This window comes from Prunus dulcis, chromosome 7 (genome assembly GCF_902201215.1).
Source record: "Prunus dulcis chromosome 7, ALMONDv2, whole genome shotgun sequence".
NCBI lineage: Eukaryota > Viridiplantae > Streptophyta > Magnoliopsida > Rosales > Rosaceae > Prunus > Prunus dulcis.
Window position 1 is genome coordinate 9,592,302 of NC_047656.1, and position 14,548 is coordinate 9,606,849.

Genomic DNA, 14,548 nt, shown 5'->3' on the forward strand with positions numbered 1-14,548 from the left:
TTGTAGTAATTGAATGACAAGTCGAGAATTTCGTCAATTTATTTCACAGAGTTAGGGATATTTCCGTCCATTTTTGACATTTATCTCACTCTTAGATTGTCCTCAATCCAAGCCCTTGACAAATTTCCCCAAATCTTACAACATGAACCCAAGTTTGGGAAAAGTCCTAAATCGAAATTCACATTTTCGCACCTTAACATGAAATAGGGAGTTTCTACTTGGCCATGATGTTTAAATGACATAAATGGACGAAAATACCTTTGATCCCGTGAAATAAATTGACTACAATTGTGAAACTATAAGGGCACAATTGACTGAATTGAAAATACAGGGACCAAAAGTGAAAAAGAGGCAAAATACAGAGACCAAAAGTGACTTTTGACCAAGAATAAATGGTCACACACTACAATGGCCTAATAAACCAAATTAGTTGTGGATTTTTATCCCAAAACGTCTCGGAGTAAATGGTACTTCTCCAAAATGGGATCATAGGATCATATAGCTACTCTCGCATCCATAACTTGTATCAAGCCACACAACTCCAACCATTTGAGATTACTTGCTTCCATAATCCATTTGTGTGATTATCACATCCATACAAATAATGAAGGTGAATCTGTTTTTAACCCATGACTAGCCCTAGAGGAAGTGAGATGGGGAACAACAAAACATAGAGACCAGAAAAATGTCAGTTTGATTATGGCGTATGTATGTACTTGAACTTCTGTAGGTTTTTGTGTCCTCAACAATCATGCAACATTGAAATAAACAGTCTCAACAACAGCCCTACCATATTTAATGTATGTGGGCTTGTTTTTCAACAGAGTTTGTGTTCTCAAGGTATTCCTTTTTATTTATTTATTTATAAATTTTCAAGGTGAGCTTGAGACTCAAATTACATGAACTGTTCATCTTTGCAAGTAATGATTGATGTTCGGGATAAGATGTTGTACGATAAACATGAATTAACATGTCAAGCACCATGATTGCCATTATGATTTGTGTTTGGTCATCCATATATGCAATTTGAAAATGACTATTTTTTTTTTTTTTTAAAGAGTATTGCGCTTCCTATTTGTAATTTTGTTCTTAACTTGATCATGAATTGGTCATGATTTGTTAGGGAAATCTATTAACCAAATAACTTGATCATAAATTTGATTCAAATTTAGGTTTATTTATTATTAACCACTAACAAATAAGATATTGACCTGTACGCATAATTTGATGAACATATCCAAACTCTACTGTTTGTGCAAAACTTTTGTTTTTTAAATTGTGTAGATTTATAGACAAATTATTGTCCGGTACTAGAATTTCGACAAATGATTCTACTAATTCATGCATTATAATATGAGTGAATGACAAGTTTTTGTAGTTTATGATATAATATTAACAAAAACATATGTATTAAAACATTAAAATAAATTTAAAATTTTCTAATTGATTATATTATGAACATACAAAACAAATAATAATAATAATAAAATGAATTTATGCAACGTATATGTCAAATATCTTTTCACACAACATTGCACGGCTTGTCATGTCTATTTGTATGGAACAATATTGTCACATCTTATATCTAATGCACAACAATCTTCCACATGCATTTGGATCTATTTATATGTCCCGAATGGAGAAATTGGCTTTTCAGAAACACAAAATTGCAATTTGAGAAGCTCTATAGTGATTATCAGATTCCAATTGTTGAATTACTTTGTAGAGTATAGGCCTAGAAAAGATGTGTGCATTTTTACTTTTATTTTTCAAATAAGGGCAGACTTACTAGAGGACTGACTCAACATATACAAATGTACAAAATGTAAACTTATATTACACGCTAACTATTATGGGCTTGTTTGGAAGTGATTCTAAATAGGTCAAACAACACTTTTATGGAGAATCACTTCTCAATATAATCATTGGAAGTGGTTTCAAGTGACTTCAAGTGATTTTATGGAGAAACACATGAGAGGTGCTTCTATCCAGAATAATTTAAAATCACTTAGGGCCTGTTTGGAAATGCTTTTGGAAGGGCCAAAAGCGCTTTCTGATAACGAAAAATGCTTCTGACAGCTTTTGGCATAAAAGTTTAGAAGCGCTTCTGGGTCATAGAAGCGCCTCATGGAGAAGCACCTCTTATGTGCTTCTTCAGGAAGCACTTTAATTTTTTATGAAAATTCTAAATTTTTATAATAAAAGTGCTTTTGTTAGAAGCGCTTATGAGCAAAAGTATTTCTTAGAGAAGCAGTCACAAACGAGTCCTTAAAATGATTATATAGAGAAGCACATGAGAGGTGCTTCTTTCCAAAAGTGATTATGGCATATCCAAAATCACTCCCAAATGAAGTAAATAAGATTCACCCTTTTCTATAAGGTATAGATTCATAACAACCACTAGTTTGTACTACACCACAACACTAAAAAAGCTTTTTTCATCTTAATAGTTGCAACATTTAAAAAGAAAATGAAAAATTGTTTCTCGCACACTATGTATGGTCTTCACAAGAGTATGTATATTTTTTACCCATAATGATAAATTGCTCAGTTGACTCAATATCTATGGTCGCTTCCACACCCCAGAGACAATTGGGAAAGAACAACTCATTAAGAAACAAAATGAAAAGGGGGACAATTGGCATTTGGAATTAGATAGATTGTTGACATTGATTTGCAGATGGTTTGACACAAAGGTTTGCATTTGGAATTTTGGGGTTTGGACCACAGAAGATTTTGAAAGCAACCACATATGGAAGATGGAAAAATGATGCTAAAAGGCACGAGAATGTCCACCTCACTGGGCTTTCATCTGTGTGAAGTCCACGTGAAGATGGCCCTTAGAAGGCCTATTTAGAGCAGCATTTATTTGACAATTTAGAATGTCTTTTCTGACTTAGATTAGAGGAAGATTGCCTGCATCATTCACACTTGGTAGGAACACAAGTAGTTTTCTTTGTGCTAGTTCTAAAACATGTCTGCAAACGGGTCCATAGCTCAGTGATATGAGCATTTACTTGCATATCAATGACCTCAGATTCGAACTCTAATGACACCTCCCCTCCCCTCCCCTTCCAAACTTCAACAAAAAAAATAAAAGTTGTAAATCAGGTCTACAACAGTTCCTATAGAAACCATATAAGATACTGGGTCTAAACCCTACTGTAGGCTGTGAATTGCAAGCACAAATTCAAAGATATAACTTGTCTCATCAATGATTCAAAAAACAGCCTGACAACATAACATGTCTACTAAAAAATGAATTGCTCTAACTCTACCATCCAATTACAAAACACCGTCTGCCACAAAAACGTACAAGTGCCTAATTCAAGTCGGGGCCGCCCCCCTGGTGGTTGGGGGCCCACCTGAGAGGCCATTTTCCAAACCAAATTCTTGAATGAAATAACTCATAACCCCAATCCAAAAGGCATGTAAGTCTAAGAGCACTTGTAAAAATGTCTCCATCATAAGCATACCACAGAATAAGGTGAATCATAAACTGCTTTGCTGCAGTAAATTCAAATTTTACTAATGGAAATAACATAAATGCAACATTGAAAGTGATTTTCAAAGAGCAAAGAAACAAGGCCTACACAATGAAAGGTGCAATGCACGAGCTGCACAAAATCTGAAGGCCATACTGAAGGTGATAGCAAGCAACAACCAAGACATGACCATTAAATATTTGGATAACATAACCCTATATGGTGTGGATATTATGAGGTTGTTGACGGATGGAACATTATAGTCCAGAACCAGCTCATTGGGAAAATTCTATGATCCTTAATTTTCAATATGCTAGTTGGCTAAAGCAGATGTGTTCCCCACTATGCATTCGAGTTCGAATCCCCCTCCGTGTTGTTTAGATTAGTTTAAATTAGAATAACACTTGTATTAAAAAAAAAAAAAATTGCACAACTACAAATGCAACATCAATCTAACATGCACAAATGCACTCTGCATTGGTTTAGAAAGAGAGGAAAAAGAGAAAAGGGCTGATAATTGTTTCTGAAGAATTTCTAAAACAATTCAAATTACTTTTCATCCCTTTACCTTGGAAATTTTGAGATCACGAAAAACAATGAACCAAACAAATCTTTAAGTGCAGCTTGTGAATCTAAAAGTGAGTTCATTTTATGTCAGAGGTCAGCGTTGAAGCCCGTACCTCAACACATGGAAGCATGTAAGCAAAGGCTTGTGGAAATATTTTTCCCCAACAGCTAGAAGACAGCACATGACTTTGGCTCCACATACTTTTCTTTCAGTTACCCCCAACAGTCCTTTTGGGTAAATTAGCAAGAACACAGGGCTGGTACATCGGACGGTCAGATGTTGTCCAGCTGACGGGCCCACTTGATGGTGACCACTGACCATCCTGATTACGACCCACTTTTCTGTAGCTCAAAATAGGCCTTAATGATGCTGGGCCCAGTTCAAAAACAGGAAGACAACTATAGTCAAGTCTAGGGCCCGAAAAGGACCCAACATGCTAAAAGTCAAGGACCAATGGGGTGTAGGGTACTATATAATCTGTGGTTAAAAATTTCCCATCAGGGTGGAGCCCACTGAGAATAAGGAGCCTGCTGGACTTGATGATGTTTTTAGGTGGGCCTAATCAATACATTATTAGTATCTTTTGATTGTACAAAGAAAGGCAGGCTGTTGTCCAGCTGCCTACCGTATGTCTGGTCTGTCAAGCTGTTGAGTGGAGGACATGGGGCCCATTTTGATGCGTTTGTCATTTCAGAGCTCAGTTTGGTATGGAGCCTTCCAACGTTGCCAATTTCAGCTGGGCTGGATGCTCTAGCAATGTCTGAAAGCCCTAACAATACACATCAAAGTTTGGGTCTAACAACTAAAGCCCAAATCATTAATCATGGTAGCCCTCTAAAATATCACATAGGCTATTTCAACCTAGAACCTAGAATTACAAGCACAGAGTTTTCTCTGCATTACATGAGAAAATCTTAGGTGCAACCGGTGATAGAGAAGTTTTTCTCGCATTACAGGGCCTAGAGTTGTGGGGTGGTTAAAAGAGGAAGAAAGGTACATTTACAATAGATATAAGTTCAACATTTAGCTGAACACAAAACTTAGAAGTTTAAACATTCACTAATATGGCAGCAAGGATAGCAACGGTGCATGATTTGACACTAGGGTGTCCTATGAACTAGGAGTGTTGGAAGCCAGGTTCTGCGGTCATTTTCTTCACACACAGAAATGTGTTGTGTACCATTTTTTAGATGCAAAGATTGACCATAAAAGATTCTACATCTGTGACTACACCTTAGCATGAAGCATTTTGTATAGAACACTCACTCTATTAGGGTAGATAATGAATGGATGAACATGGATATACTTTTAAAGCCATTATACATTAAATGACATATCTGAACCTGGGTCATGATTAAAGTACTCAAGACAATTGAATTAACAACTATACCATTAATCCCGAAAATAAAGGTACAATCTACTTTGATCGAAGAAAAAAAAAGGGTACAATCTACAAGGATTTCTCATATCTATCAGTCACAAGGAATACTTCAGATATCAAAACAACAAAGGGGTATGGCTGTTCACTGAATCATTCTACCGTTTGAGCTCTAGATTGACTATTCCCCTGAGCTAGAATTCATCTTTTAGTAATACAGATAACAAACATGGAAAACGAACTTACAATGAATGGCTTTTATATAACTGTCAGGCAGTGAGCAATCAAAATATATTCACAGCATGTTCCTCACTAGTCAAAGAGTTGAAAGCAGCTATTGTAATCCTGCAAATTAGGATTTTTTATCAGCATTCGATAACGATAAGTCACTGAGGGAGGCAAAAGAAGCAACTACCGACCACAAATGTTGCCTCCAGATAAACTGATGAAGAAAGAAAATAGAAGGCTTAACAAAATCAATTTCAAGATGTTGAGTATCTTTTGGTGCTTATGGCACAAACAAAACAGTAGAGCTTTTTGAAGGGGTAGAACATTCCTAAAGGAGCACCAATTTTTAGATGGCGCTTTTGAGTGGACAAAGAAAACTCTCTCTCTCTCTCTCTCTCTCTCTCTCTCTCTCTCTCTCTCTCTCTCTCTCTCTCTCGTAAGAGCATAGCTGTGTGTGATGTCCTCATTGACATTATTTAAGAAAACCCTTCTTATCTTTGAAAAATAAATTCCTCCCATGAACAATGAAATATAAATAATTTCACCAACTGAAGAAAGTTAGATGCAAAATGAAAGCAAGTGTGCATCGAGTTTTCAGTGAACTTTGCATACTGCTTATAGAAAATTATCCACAATTTCATCAATAAGCAAGTATTCTCCTTTATTTGATGTAAATCAGATTATTAAAATATTTGATTCAGGCTCTTGAAAGACAACCTATTGTAAAGAGGTGTTTATTACAATTTGATCGATAACAAGGAATCCTGTGTGTTGAATAAGACATATTCACTAATGGGTGGATATCACATTTCAGAAGCTTAATGTCCTTTCTTTTTTGTCCAGGGAGATGATTCTTGGTAGAAGTCAATACATTCAAGTAAAAGACAATGAAACTGGATACCATGGTTGCGGGGTCATCAAGAAATCTTAAACACATCACCACTATATAAAGAGCAACTTGTAAAAGTAATCCATATCATGATAAAAGAAATAGAGAAAACCCAGTTGAGAAATTTTTGCAAGCTAATATAAACAAAGGAATAAGTTAATCCTTCATGTTATCAGGTGCTAAACTATCTCAAATAAGTGAAAGATATGGGATTTAGGAATATTATTCAAACTAGATTACAAAGCATTGGTTCTAGAATTCTAGAAAAGAGGCACGAAGGTCAAATTCTTCAGATCTGGACCTCGGAAATAATATTCCAGAGATGGCAAGTCTATACCCAAACAGCAAGAAACACTTAATTAGAAATAATGAAATAACAGATAAAGCAAATAGCAAAATTCATTCCACTACAGAAGATAACAAAGACCTGTCTATTTATACAGTAAAGAACAAACCTGACAATGATGATAGCGAGGAGAGAAAAGTAAAAACCAAGTTTGACAAGCCGGCACTTCTTCTCAGTATTAAGAACCCTGAAGACTTCAGTGACATCAATAAGATGCTGCTGTTTTACAAACCTGAATTATAGGAACAGGATGGTTATGCAGTCAGGAATGCAATTTCAACCCAGCCCCAACACAAACGTACCAACACTCCAAGACATGCATATGTATGGGCACACATGTAATATGATGAACTATAAGCCAAAACAAAAGCGAATTTGTAGTGGGTCAATCAATTATTTCCATTCTTTCGTGTTTGACCACTCATTTTAACTACAACAGCAGATCAAAAGTTATAATCATCACAAGACCAAAAACCAAAAACCGTCCCAAGTTGTCACTGCTAATAGCATGTAGCAGAAGAGATGTTTCCCGAATATATTTTAGTGTGTATATGCGAATACACATACAAAAATTCCTACTATTAGGACAGGAAATCAGTGGAGAGGAACAATGATAATGGCTTTGGCTTTTTTGTTATCATTTTGTGAAATTAAATACATCAATACAATCAAAATTTCCAGATATGAGGTCAATGAATTTTAAAGGAAAGAGCAAAGGCTATAGAGTTTCATTCATTCTTCTAAATGGTCATCCACAGATCACATCATGCCGATGTGAAGAGGGCAGATAATGAAAATAAATAGGCAAGTTAAAAGTAACAGAAGTCCTTCTGGTCACCATCCCTGTGCTCTTTCCAAAAGAACTTTAAAATATAACAGTGACTTTATTGATGGAAAATAGTGTCAAATAAAGTATGTCAAATCAGCTGATTACTGAATTCAAAAGAAAAAGCAATGCAGTTCAACCACATTCTCAAAGGCATAATATTGCAATGGTTGGTTACTATTTAGGACAGAAGTTGTTACCTTTAAATTCGATCATAGAAGTATTCTATGTTTTAGTCTATAGTTGCACACTACTTCTAGTTTTAAACACCTTAGCTTCTCATAAGCAAGATAGGCTTAGTGAATGGATCCTCATAAGCCTAGTAAGGCTATTTGTCACAATTTCAAAATGGAAGAATTCCAATCATGTTCAAAAAGTTAACTAGATCTTGATTATCGTTCCCATGTGCATTCATATGAGTTAACCACATTGTATCAGAAGCATTATATTGAGAAATAGCATTGCATAATTTTAACAATCTATTGCAATCATTTGCATATTTAAATGAGAAGTAACACTTACAACATCACAATATAGCAAGTAATGGGGACTGTAATCAGGAACATGAACCAATGCTGTGTCACGAGGAAAAGCGAACAGAAGACTATATGCACTACAAACTCAGGGACAACCAATTGATTGATGCGAGATGATAATTCGTAAGGGTTGATATAGTCAGCCTCCAAGTCCGTTAGCATCACGTACTACAAAATACATATGAGAAGAAAAATTAAAGTTAGTGGTGTTTCACTTCAACATAAATATGAATTACATTAATGCTGCCAATTACAAGCAACTATGCTACGGAAAATTCAGGCTATGAGAACGAAACTAGCAACATAAGAACAACATATCCTTAAGAGCTCATTGTAGAAAAAGAGAACTAGTTCAACACAATCATCAACATTTTTTTACAATAGGCAGAATAAATTAAATTCAAACAACCCCAGTGCTCCAACCCACATACAAAAAAGAATTTCTTCTATCTGGATCATAAATTTTCCACTGATTTTGTCTGTATTTATTCATATTAATAACTAGTAATGTGAGGCAGTCTCCTTATGCAATATGGTCAAGTTGTCTAAACTCTAGCTCTAAAACTAAAGAGAAAAACAGAGCCATTGATTAGCAAAAGTATGCAATCCAAATGCATAGCAACTATGAACCGCTGTTTGGAAGCAGAGAAACCAGTAGGAAACTAAGACAGAAAGTTTCAAAACCCTCAAAAATGTCCATTTGCCCATGAAAATTCAGCGCACCTTACAGATCTCAGTAAAGCTCTTCGTTCCAGCGTTAACAAAACAAAGCCAAAAGGCCCAAGAAAAGAAAAATTAAGAAAAAGGAGAAGCAACGGTGCTAGGGTTTAAAAGTGGCGACATTATTAAGGTTTTAGAGATTAATGATAAAATACCTGGTAAAGGCTTGAGGCGAAGAGGGCAAGGTCGATGCAGAAGCAGATAAGCCAATAGATCAAATCCCAAGCCATGCTCGACGAGTCGACGACACCACGGAGACGGAGGTTTGGCGAGTATTGAGTAGGGGATTCTAGTCTCTCTATGGTACTGTTCTCAAGTTATGCGCCATTTTCAACTGGCCTTTTTCAAATTACTCTTAAAAATATTTTGACAAAAAAGAAATACTATACGGACCCGTTTGGTTCACAGAACAAATTTGAGGGACGGAATGGAAGATTCACGTTTGGTAATGCCGGGAGATATTACTATATTTTTTTTCACATATTTGTTTTGAATAGAAATGGAAAACGAAGTTTGTATAATTTTCCAATAATACCCATATTAAATCAAATAAAAAAATGCATTTAATAATATATTGTAATTCTAAATCATTAATGGGGACGAAATGATCATAAAAAAATGTGCATTTAATATTGGCTCATTTTTCCAAACTTTCTCATGAGGAGGAAAAACCCATATGCCAAGCAACCATTTCTCATGCATGGAACTATCAAACATTGAAAAGCAATTGATTTTCCATCTCCAAACATTTTTTCTCATGAACCAAACAAGGCCAAAGTCTAGAAAATAATACTTTGTATCTCCTTAATTTCCAAGTAATATTTCATTCCCTTTGTAACATTTTTTTAACTCATATTGTACCAACTTTAAATATTAAAGAAAAACAAATTGTATCCAAAAGGAAGTAACAAATAATGTGCAAACATCCATACAGCTGGTAGCAGGCAGTTGGGTGCCACGAGTAAAAGTCTTTCCACTTCGAGATTGTGGATTTGCCCTAACTCTGGTGATGAGAGTTAAGCTTTAGTTCATCCCAAAAAAAAAAATGCAAGGAAGTTTACTCATTTCTCAAGGTCTCGGTTCGATTTTTCTTTTGGTTATATCATTTCTATTAGAGATAAAAATAGAGAGCTGATTTTCCCACTTCTCTTTTGTCCACTTACACTCCTTTTGTTAGAAATTGTACGTTTTCACTCCTCTTTTATCCACTTTCATTCCTTTTTTTTTTTGTTATAATCATAAATAAATAAAAATACATAACACCCCCTAAATTATAGGGTCATTTTCAAATTCATACTCAACTTTAGAGACATTTATGAGTACATACTCAAACTCTCAGAAACCCTACAATTTACCCCATCTGTTAGCCAAATTGTTAGTTAATCTGTTAAATGCTAATATGGCAAAAGTGAGACCTATTTTTTAATTGATGTGGACTCCACATAAGAAATAAAATTAACAAAAAATTCTTTTGTTGTTTAAATTAATTTAACAATAAAAATATAGTTAAAATAAATTAAAATCCAACACCACCCTCCTCTAACACCAAAACCTAACAACCACCGCCCCTTCCCCACTAGCTTACTCTTCACCTCCGACGATATCCAAACCCCACCCCACTTAAACCCCCACTGCAACAACCAACCAATTAACCCCTCCCAGATTCAACCTCCACAGCCCCTAAATCCCTCAATCATTCATAGGCAAATCTAAAATCCAAATCCCCAAATCCCTCCGAGCATATAAGTTCAATATGGTGTCGTATTGGCGGCAAGTGACTGGGTTCCAAGACGGCCACGAGACTCGTATTCGAAGCCGGCCATGAGTTCTAGCACCATCGGATGCCTTTGATTGCTTCCAATTCCACGAGATTTATGGAGAACTCAATGAGGGTTTGATAAAGTTTCAGCTTCTCTATTTGATTTCAAGGGTTTTCCCATAGGTTAGAGACAGAGATGACAGAGAGAGTAAGAGACGAAGATGGTCTAGGACCTCCACCCCTATTAGATCTCTCTCCCCATAAAGCTTTTGTTTACTCAAATCCAATGTTTCAAGCTTCATCAAACCTCTAAATAGTCGCAGGAACGCCTCCTAAAAACCCCCAGTTGCTCAAATTTAAAACCTACAAGCTCCTCAACTCCCCAACATTAATCTCACTAGAAAACTTGCTATTGCTCAGGTTCAAAATAGTCAAGTTGGTTAGCTGCACCAAGAGCTCATCTGGAACTTTGCCAGTCAGATTATTGTTGCTCAAATTCAATGATTTGAGCTCTGAAATTGCCCCCAAACTCTACCAAATGGCACTGGCGAAAAAATTCTCTCCCAAATAGAACACCTTCAAGCTTCTAATTCCTCCCCAAAAGGAAGGAACTTGACCCCAAAATCTGCTTCCTTTAACATCAAGAACCTATAGCAAACTGCATATTACAATCCCACCAGGAAGCTCACCACTCAGCGAGTTATTCGCCAACCTCACTTCTTCTTTCACCTCCAGCAGCTTCATATCACAACTATAGTCCAAATCCAAACACTGATTCGTTTCTAGGAATAACTCACCCAATATCAAATTTGAAATCTCCATCAAGGTCCGTCAAGGAAGAATCTGGGCTTTACGATTTGGCAGCAAAGACGGGTTTTTCTGATATGTGTGAAGTCGATTCCAATCTGTGGGTATGTGCGGGTTTTTCGGGAATAATATGGGTTGTGGTCATTGTCAATAACAGAGAGGACTAAGGGAGAAAGAGGTGGTTGGATTTTTTTTTTTCGTTTTGCTGGATCGGAGTTGTGGGTAGGGAGGGGTTGGAGGTTAGGTTGGAAGGCAAGGGGATATCGGAGAAGATGAGTTTTTTTTTTTTTTGGGTTTTTAGATTTTTTAGATTTTAGATTTTATTGTTTTTCATTTATTTTATTTCTTATTGAGTCCACGTCAATTAAAAAATAGGTCCTACAAATGTTACATAAGCATTTAACAAATTCACTAACGGTTTGGCTAATGGAAGGAGTAAATTGTAGGGTTTTCGGGAGTTTGAGTATGTACTCGTTAATGTCTCTAAAGTTGGGTATGAACATGAAAATGACCCTATAGTTCATGGAGTTTTATGTGGTTTTTCCTAAAAAATATTTATAAAAAAAAAGGGAGTATAAGTATTAAAAAAATTATTTGAAAAAGTTTCCTTTCCTTCTTGTGTTCCTTTCCCCTCCCTATTAGAAATGTGTTAATGCTTCTTTTTTTTTAGGTCGATATCAAGTTTCATTAACATAGCAAGTTAAGCCCGTTATATCATCAAAAAAAAATGAGCTCAAACAAATGCAACACAAAAGTGATAAAATCCACAACAGCCATAACACTCACAAAATACATAAAAATACCTCAAAGAGCCTGAAGAAATCCCCTAATCATGTGTTGTAAGAGATATGTAGAGAAGAAGAGAGTTACCTTGCGTCGGAGGTGGTCGGAGATGGTGGTGGCACTCTTTGTAGGGAAAATTTGAAGAGATATGGAGGTGGTTGGAAGTGGCAGTTGTTTGTAGTAAAAATTAGGCAAATTTTTAATACAACGTCAAAATTGTACAAAATTAAAATGTTATTTAAAATATAATTATTCTTCTTCTTTGTTTGGAAAAATCTAATTATTTTAAAAATGTGAAGACATCAAATAATGGATTATGGTAATGTATAGGTAATTTTTTATGACGAGGTCCACCTCTGTGTAGGATCGAAAGCTGGAAGTGTAAACTCACTATATATTTGATGGACGTTTGATCACTATATTTTTTTTGTCAAAGACTTGTAGATGCTGCTAGAGAATAACCAATAATACTCCTAATGACACCCTCGCCCATTTATTCCCAGCAACCAAGAACAGGCACGATGAGCTTTGGGCTCTTTCAACAAACATCTATTGGTCTAAACTTTGCCTCCAACTAGAGCAACAACAATACTAAATTGAAGACAAATAGTGCACATGTAAAATACTAAAATCACTAATAGTGCAACAACAATAGTGCACAACCATAACCATATGATATCCAATTACTAAATTACTAAATATTTGTTTAATACTTCAAAACAAAAACTCAAAATACAATGATGATTAAACCCCTGTAATTCAAATAAAGAAAGAAATGAATAGCTGAATCAAATTGTATACTCAAAATCAATGTTGTTGGCATGAGTTGGGTGTGCTCAAACAGATAAGTTAAACACAGATAGGAAGTTTCAGTTTCACATTTCATCAAATCATTGAGTTAGAATGCGGGCTAATTTTGATCTCCGAATGTAGCCAAGATGCCTCAGATCATTGAGTTAGAATGTGGGGTAAGTATAATACTGGACAGAGTCACAGATATACAGCAAAATTGCTTTAAAGAATAATATTGGGATTATCAATAGAACATGACTGCCTACTGATTTGTCTGAATTATACAAGTAGTGTTACAAGCACACACAATAAGACTATATCAGAACAAATTAACACACACACACACACACACACACACACACGCATATATGTATACACATACATGCAGATTTTCAATAACTTGTCAATATAAATCTAGAAATTTGAAAAGGAAAAAAAAAAAAAAAACATTCTCCCTAGAAGTGGAGTGTGGCCCTAATATATAGATATATGCATGTAGTTTCATGAGAGGGATCCGCCCGGTATGCATTGTATGGTATAATGATACAACTTTCTACTTTTGGGGTCTTCATTATTTAAAGGTCATCTTTGTAAAGATCAAACCAAAACCAATCATATTGGAATTTCAATGTTTTTTTTTATTGATAAGTATTGCATTCTATTCATCTAATCACAATTAAATGGCACGATAATTTATGATTTTGAGTAATTTTGAGCTTCAAATGTAGCCTAGATGCCTCAGATCATTGAGTTAGAATGCGGAGTAAGACCGTAAAAGTGAATTGCATACATATAGCAAAAAGTAGTAGTCATTTCAGCATTAGATACAAAAGGTAATATCCTACATACATGGGGCAATTTGGAATACTGTCGATGCAGAACTGGCGGAGCTTTCAAATTGAAAACAAATAGTGTACATGTAAAATACTAAAATCACTAATAGTTCAACAACAACAGTGCACAACCATGTACATATGATATCCAACCATACTAGTTTATATCCATATGATATCCAACCATACTAGTTTATATCCATATGATATCCATCATGAAGTTCAACAACTCTGTCATCGTTTTCAGGGAGAAGTCGTTGAGATAGAGATCTACATCTTGTATCAGCTACAATAATTTTAGAATAACTATATTAATATTTTTTTTTAAATCCACAACAAAATTTAATTGTTGCGTTACATGTCAAGGTCGCATTCCAGACAAGAATATAAACTTCATAAATCCAATTGTAAACGCTAAGAGTTTAGATTTATGTGGTCTTGAAGTTTTTTGCATGCTAGAATTGCGTGCTTGATTCGTACTTTTAGTTATTATGGTACGATTCTCCATGATGGATATATTTTCATCATTCAGGTATCCATATATGATTGATTCTTCCTCTATGTCCATATATGACTAAACTATATCCATCATGGAAGA

At 35.3% G+C, this 14,548-nt stretch overlaps 1 protein-coding gene across 2 annotated transcripts; it reads right to left on the bottom strand.

Annotated features, from left to right (window-relative positions):
- Window positions 1-5,404: 5,404 nt before the first annotated feature.
- On the bottom strand, window positions 5,405-9,338 carry LOC117633517 (protein cornichon homolog 1-like). 2 transcript variants are annotated; one of them, XM_034367155.1, is made up of 4 exons: window positions 9,132-9,338; window positions 8,243-8,424; window positions 7,004-7,126; window positions 5,405-5,776 (listed from the first exon to the last, which is right to left on the bottom strand). In XM_034367155.1, exons 1-4 carry the CDS (start codon window positions 9,204-9,206, stop codon window positions 5,716-5,718), a joined length of 441 nt encoding a protein of 146 aa, XP_034223046.1. In that variant the 5' UTR covers window positions 9,207-9,338; the 3' UTR covers window positions 5,405-5,715. The 2 variants fall into 2 exon arrangements, with proteins under 2 accessions (XP_034223046.1, XP_034223045.1); XM_034367154.1 differs by lacking the exon at window positions 5,405-5,776 and adding an exon at window positions 5,785-6,879.
- Window positions 9,339-14,548: the final 5,210 nt, after the last annotated feature.